Source organism: Petromyzon marinus, unplaced genomic scaffold (assembly GCF_048934315.1).
Source record: "Petromyzon marinus isolate PM22_M1 ecotype Great Lakes invasive population unplaced genomic scaffold, UKy_Petmar_22M1.pri1.0 PM_Scaffold_174, whole genome shotgun sequence".
Classification (NCBI taxonomy): Eukaryota; Metazoa; Chordata; class Hyperoartia; order Petromyzontiformes; family Petromyzontidae; genus Petromyzon; species Petromyzon marinus.
The window spans coordinates 10,814-18,079 of record NW_027423140.1 but is presented as its reverse complement, the minus strand read 5'-3'; the positions used below and the strand labels follow the sequence as shown (position 1 = coordinate 18,079).

At 49.5% G+C, this 7,266-nt stretch overlaps 1 protein-coding gene across 1 annotated transcript; it reads right to left on the bottom strand.

Annotated features, from left to right (window-relative positions):
- Nucleotides 1-2,746: 2,746 nt before the first annotated feature.
- LOC142922801 (ubiquitin carboxyl-terminal hydrolase 36-like) lies at nucleotides 2,747-5,941 on the bottom strand. The gene is made up of 5 exons (XM_076063737.1): nucleotides 5,803-5,941; nucleotides 5,346-5,486; nucleotides 4,686-4,786; nucleotides 4,384-4,535; nucleotides 2,747-4,185 (listed from the first exon to the last, which is right to left on the bottom strand). The coding sequence occupies exons 1-5, from the start codon at nucleotides 5,878-5,880 to the stop codon at nucleotides 3,953-3,955; spliced, it is 705 nt and encodes a 234-aa protein (XP_075919852.1). The 5' UTR covers nucleotides 5,881-5,941; the 3' UTR covers nucleotides 2,747-3,952.
- Between the last annotated feature and the right edge of the window lie 1,325 nt (nucleotides 5,942-7,266).

Genomic DNA, 7,266 nt, shown 5'->3' with positions numbered 1-7,266 from the left:
CACAGCTTGTCCCATTTAAGTCCAGCCTGGTTAATTGAATCTGACACAGCTTCAAAACATGTCCTTCCCAGTTGTTGTCCCCTTTAGACTCCGAAGATCAAGCAGTTCCTCCGTAATGCAAAAATTCTCATCAACTCCACGCAAAAAAATTAACAGCCGTGCAGTGTCCGTGGCATCTGTGCTCTCATCACATGCAATGGAGTAAAAATCGAAAGCACAAGCTTTATCTGACACTTGCTGTTTTAAGTTAGCCGACAAGTCTTCAATTCGCCGCACAACCTTATTTCTGGACGTACTAACATCGTTGAAATCCTGCATTTTCTCCAGGCACATTCCCACGACTTTAGTGAGGCACTGTTTGATGAAGTCACCGTCTGAGAAAGGTTTCCCGTGTAGGGCAATGAGTTGAGCTACTTCATTGCTGGCTATTGTTGCATTTTCTTGAGCTTTGTTAGCACGGAAAAAAAAACCCTGCTGCTGCGTTAGCAGGCTAGCTTGCCATTTGCTTTACCTTCTCTCTCCGCTCGTCGCCAGTGTAGGACGTGAAGGTCTTATGTTTCGTTTCATAATGCCGTCGTACATTGTACTCTTTCATCACGGCAACACTCTCATTACAAATCAAACAAACACACTTCCCCTTGGTTTCTATGAAAAAAATCTTTTTTCCACCGAGTCTGAAATTTTCTGCACTCGCTTGCAATCTTGCGTCTCTTCAGTTCCGGCATTTCTGGTGACCCTGAGCAAATGTTTTCTTCGATTCCTTGCTTTGTGGAGACGCTGCCTTGTTCAAGACAATACCGCCATCTAGTGTTTAAATTAAGAAATGCAATACAGTGGGCCATAGTCCATTATATTTTTAAACTTTGATACGGGCCAATTAAAAATGGATGGCGCAGTTGGCCCGCGGGCCGTAGTTTGGACACCCCTGCTATACAGGGCAGGATAGAGATCTCTACTCAACCCTGCAGGGTGACCCCTCTCATAGTGAAGGCGTTCACACTCGAGCCGCGGTTGCGCTGTGCCAGTAGTTGCATCATTAACTGTGCGAAATCATTATCAAACCATTACTTTAAAAATGCAGAATTTGCCATTAAGTTACTTTTCTTGGATTTCGCAGAATTCCACAATAGCTCTCTCAATAGCTGTAGCGATTACATATTTGCGTTGTTAAAATAAATGACTCATAAAACGATAATTAAATGACCCCTTAGTGTAGGACGATCATTGAATGTTCAACTATAAAACTCTGCAATGTTAATTTAATGCTGAGGGTGTTGACAAGAAAAGTAACGGATGTGTGGGGTTGAAATTGTCAACTCGTGTCCGCACTGCATCGTGCGGCGGGTTTCTGACAGCAGCAGCATCGCCACGACGCTCTCATTGCCGCTTGGTGAATATCTGTGGCGGGTTCCTTTTCGTTTTTTATTCATTGAATGAGGACGTCACCCTCCCTGCACCTGGCCACCCACTTGTGTTGTTTGTGTGCCTTCAGGTGTCACTGCAGAGCTGTTGCAGAGGGATGCTGCGATTATACTGGCGTGGGGCTCAGCATAGACGGCGGCCCTCTGTCAATCCACAGCGGAGGTAAGAGCCCCCCACTCTGTGTCACTAAATGGGGGGGGGGGGAGGGGGTGTTCGATCATACTTCACCACGCTGGTCAGTATGAGTTGGTGTGAAGGTGAGGCAGCCGAGAGATCTGTTCAGATGTCACTCAGCACCGACGTTAGCCGTGACAGGGAATCGAACTTAGCTGGCAGTGGTCAGTGTGCGCTAACGGCCGGGCCACCGCTTCACGGGTGAACGGGTTGATTAGGTGAGACGATGGCGTTGCGTTTCATAGCAGTGGCTACTCCTCCACGTGGCTGGGCGATTGAGTAACCACACCCACAGCAGTGTCCCAGTGTACCGGCACCCCCCCAGTGCTGGAGTCAACATTCTCTGGGCCCCGTTTTTCTTCACACGCCGCCCTGTATTTGAGCCCAGCAAGAAGCGTGTCCCCACCGAACGCGTTACGGTCAAATGTTGTAAGCGGCAGGTAAATCTAACTTTATATTTGACGACCTCCTCTTCCAAGCCGTCCTGACCAATGTGGAGGAGTAGGCCAATGACCCTCACTGGCGCTCTCTGGAGCTCCCGCTCGTGGAGGCCCCATTTGCCGGCAGTTGCGTGAACAACCGCAGGGGCTGTACCATTACCTTTTATCCACTTTTTATATTCAACATTTAATTAGGTCAGCAACGTGGTCTTGACCTCTTACCCACAAACATTTCTGAGAAATACAACAAGTGCACGTGTATACAAGTGTACTTCTGTGGCAACGCTGTCGTGGTCGGTGCTGTGGGGGAGAGGGCCAATTCCAATTGGCCCTTTCCCCTTATGGCGTCTGTGACCATCACAGCGGCTAAATGAGGGCTCTGGACGGGTGCGAGGTGCTGGTAACCCCTCCGCCTTCAATTAACTACCACTAAACTACGACCGAAAAATGTAATTAGACATACACACATACGCATTCACACACACAAACACGTACACACCCATCAACATACACACATACAAAGACAAAGATCCCCCGTATAGCCAAAACAAGCTGTTTGGGCAAGTGCTGTTAGCGAGCACACGCACCTGCATACACACATACATACACACATAAACACACGTAAACAAACACAAACACACACATACACCCACACACAAAGACACATACACACACTGCGATGGCAAAGTAAGAAATGGAAGCGAGACCAGTTTTGTCACGACAAGTATATATTGATGTCAAGTGCAAATACAAAACGAGGTAGACAAAATCTCTGGAAAACATTAATCTCGCTTTCCCTTCCCACACTTTGAGCTGCTTTTGTACAAACGATAAAAACTCCGAGGAGACCGAAGTGTCACCGATCTACATTCACGAGTTCAGAAACCGCTGTTTCTGGAGGCATCATGGAAGATGGAAATAAAGTGCTTGGCGAAGTTCATCATGTATCGTACATTTCACGTGGTAACGGCTTGGCGCTACGGTTAGCGTGTCCATTGAAATGTCCACGCCCCGTACGTAAAAAAGTAACAGATATGTAGTTTACAAAATGCCGACGTATTCACAGTTCGATAAATAAATAAATACTTTGCAACACCGGTGACTTTTTAAATCCCCGACACAACGCGAAATAAAAGCCCCGCATTTTAAATTAACGGAGACAAGAACCGTACCGGAATACCTTGCACGACCTCACTGAGAGCGCACTTCGGCCTCGCGTTGCGGAGGACACAACCTCTGTCTTCATTTGTTATGAGACAGTTAATTTTACGGTCACCATCACAATAACGTTACTGGTGCCAACTCTCTTGACGATTGGCCAGGGAATAAACGGCAACCCCAAGCCATAATGGGTTGGTGCCGCCTGCATGGATCTTGGCTCCTGTTTCCCAGAATGGCTGGCGTGATTTTAAGCGCTTTCGTGCTGGGTTTTTCAAGTCTTCGTGGATTAAAACTTGATTTGAAGCTTTCATGACTGCAGGAATTGCTCTTTTGTTCTTTCGGTAAAGTCACGTAGAAAGAAAATAAATTAAATAATAGAGTACGACGTTTCGATTGCAACACAAGCAGGGGCTGGTGGTGAAGCCGGCGATGAGTACATTTTGGGGAGCGGGCGACGCCATGGTGAGCCGCTGCCTGGTGCCTTCGTAAAATGTCTCTCAAAATTATTTTGAATTTGAGCGGAAGCAAGAGGTTAGACACGCGATCATGGATTTTAAGCACCGACTTCTATTGGTGGGGCGAGTGCCAGTTGTTACATCGGTGGTGGCTGCTGTGCGACCAGAGTGGCGGTGGCTGTGGTGGGACTGGTGGCGGTGGCTGCTGTTGGACTGGCTGCTGTTGGACTGGCTGCTGTTGGACTGGCTGCTGTGGGACACGCGGTGGCAGCAGCTGCTGTGGTGCTGACGGCGGCTGCTTCAAGAGTGGCGGCGGTGGTGGTGGTGGTGGCTGCTGCAGGACCGGCGGTGGTTGCTGGTGGAATGGCAGCGGCTGCTGTGAGATCGGGGTGGTGGTGGCTGCTCTGGGACTAGCGGCAGCGGCTGTTGCATGCCTGGCGTTGCCGGTAGCTGCTGCTGCTGCTGTTCCTGCCGTGGCCCTTGCAGTTGCTCCGGCAGTTGTTCCCATTGAGGCGGTTCGACGTCTTGGGTTTCTGGAGGTAAAGAAGATGATGGCGCTAAAGTCCAAACCGCTCGACATTGGGTGAATGAAACAAAACCGGTCTGAAGTATAAACTAGAAGATCGCTGTACTTCACCATTCCCTTAATATAAAACGATGCGCTGTCAGGGTGTACATTCTCCCTGGGCATTTCCATGCACACGGGGCGACGTTTCAAATCCATCCTTTACCTTGCGCGCCGGTGAGGAGAGCTGCCGTACACAGACAGGGTCCGGGGTCTCCCTTCGCCGAGTGGGGCCGCTTGAGGCACAAGCGGGACGTCGCCTTGACGTGCTCCAGCGGGCAGTAGCTGTCCGCTGGCGGCGCGTTCAATTCTGGGGACCTGCATGCACGCACCAACGCGTGGCAAACCGTTAACACCCGCCTTCAAAGGAGACACTGCTGCTCGCACAAGACAATATCTTTCCAGTGAGCTGGTCTGGGGGACGGTTGTAAGTGCAGGTTAAAGTGAAGGGGAGAGAAGGCGACTTACCGAATATAGAAGAGCATGTAGGCCTGCTCGTTCATAACAGCCTTGGTGTCGACGTGCCGCACGATGGAGTCGTTCATACAGCACCATTGTCCATCGCTGATCTGCGCACAGTCACAGCACGGCTACACTTAGTTACAATGTTTACACAACTGCACCCAACCTCCTCCGTTCATTAATAACAAGACACGATACACTCTAGACAACAAGTTCGTAAAGAGCATCACTCCATCGTCAGAGCTGCAGAAGGTGCTACGTTTGCTATGATGGTGCTGAAGTTACAGAACGGTCTGCCTGACCATGTCACTGCATCGCTGGCCTTGGACCAATTTCATCGGAATCAGAATAATTATTTGTGCTGAAAGAATTTGATGATCTACGAAGCTCTTTTCAACAGATGTCCAGTAGGGGCGGGTCAGAAAATTACAACAACAACAACAAACAATACAACACCGATTGGAGTGCAAAGTGTAGGAATGCTAAGGAAGTCACTAAATACAAATAAATAAAGTATATATACTGTAAGTAGAAATTGCATAAGTACATCAAGATGCAAGAACACAAACAAGTCTTCTATTTATTCTTCCCTATTGGACATTTGTAACATTATGGGCGCATTGCAGATGTGCATTGTTATTGTTTGATGGTAACAAATGTAATTACCTTATTGTAGCAATAATAATGGCCGCTGTTGGAGTCGGCTCCCTTGTGCACCAGCACCGAGTACAGGGAGTAGATTGCGGGCTCGCCCTGAGACGTTGAGGTGAAGGGTTGCATGTCCAGGTGCTCCGGGTAGGTGATGTTCTACAGGCAGCGCACAGAGACAAACGTTAGAAGAGGAAACGGCAGGGGTGGTGGGGTGGGCAGCAGAGATGGGCACCATCTAAGTTACACGTCAACGTGATGACTTGATGTCTCGCTCATTTGAGCGTTGAAGACGGTGCTCATCTCCTGTTGATAGCCCTGAGCAAGTGGTGGAAATTCTACAGTCATATGACGGGGGGCGAGTCTTTCCGTAGCACTTATTCCAACATGGAGAGGCATTTTCTCCAGCGTTGAACTGACAAGGGCTGTAATAAAATAAATTAATTAGAGCGATGTGGAGGGGCAGAATCGTTACCCGGTTGATCTTCACGCCGTAGAGGTTGTACCGCTTGATGGAGACGGTGAGGACGTTGGGCAGGCGGTGGAGAGCCATCGTCTTCGTCGCTTCCCCCTTGCAACAGCACCTGCACGACAACAACCCCAGCCAGCGCACGTGTTCCCCAACTTTTAAACAATAAGTCTACTCACTTTTTGTTGTTCGTTATTTTTTATTCATTTCTTTCGTATGAAATCGTACAAACGCAAAAAAAGAGATCATGCACGCTACTGGCAGTGTGTTTGGATGTTAAGTGGCTGATTTATGTATGTGTGTGTTATGCATGTTGGCACAGCAGGGGGCACAGGTGGTGCATCGGCCAGTCATCTCAGTCAACCCATGGTCTGTCCCGTGACCTGCCAGTGGGCGTTCGACACTACACGTGGCCTTAAAAGGCACTCAGGCTGGCACAAGCACCGTGGTGACATCACCGCCACTTAGTGGAGAATGGCGGTTGTTGTTCATGTACGTGATGTATGTACATTTAACTAATTCCGCACCGTACGTAGATGTATAACTGTTAAGCGATGGCTTTCTCATTGCTTACATTAATATGGAGTGCAATGCCCAGGCACGTGTCATAGGTGTCGGAGTGGTTGCAGCACTGCATGCACTCCACTGCAAAACACAAGCACACATTAGGAAGGGACGTCACATGTTACTTAGTCAAACTAAATGCACGCTTCCCACTGACATAGGTAATTGGTACTTTTTACCAACTGGTAAAAGGTTATTCCGTGTGGCACGTGCGTGAGAGTGTGTAAACGCTGCAACGCGAGCGCGTCTACACTGTGATGATGCGCTTGCTGCTCGCGGTTAACAAGTTTGTAGAGGAGTGCGCACAACTCGCCACGTGATCGAAGGTAACCCCCGAAGATCTGGTAAATGAGGGTGGTAGCCTCCGTGTATCTGTCCAGCCTGCCACGTCACAGAGAACGACACCACACGGTGGTTACAGCGGCAGCAGCAGTAGCACCTTTACCGGATGCACACGCGTGTGTGAGAGTTACACCATTGCCGGAGCTGTCGATTCACTCTTTCCCTTTAGCACTGCAACGCGTGCTCTGTAGCAACCAAACGTGGTAGCGTCTGCACAGGGCAGCCACATTCACGGCACAGCCACAGAGCTGGGGGCAAGCTGGCAGCCGACACGCGGTGCTGTTGCCCGGCAGTTTTGTAATGCCCAGCGTGCCACGTGCCGCCCGTCAACACGAGCAATGATGTCAAGGGGCCACCGCACGTTTAGACATCGACCCCCCGGTATTTATCGGCAACGTGAAATGCTCAAACAAAAGACGGCCCACGTAAGGACCAAGGTGAAAGAACCGTGGTGCCAGCAGGGCCGGTCCTCTGCATCTCCCAGGTGTTCCCACAAAAGTGTGAGTAGCTTCTCACAGACGTCGAAGGACAATCGTGCAGAAAACCAAGAGGGAGCCGTGAGGT

Coding starts and splice junctions, on each gene's coding strand:
- LOC142922801 (XM_076063737.1), bottom strand. CDS start 5,880: ATGGCTCTCCACCGCCTGCCCAACGTCCTCACCGTCTCCATCAAGCGG. Junction 4,536..4,685: donor TACATGCTCTTCTATATTCG/GTAAGTCGCCTT, acceptor GCGTGCATGCAG/GTCCCCAGAATTGAACGCGC. Junction 4,186..4,383: donor TCTCCTCACCGGCGCGCAAG/GTAAAGGATGGA, acceptor CTTTACCTCCAG/AAACCCAAGACGTCGAACCG.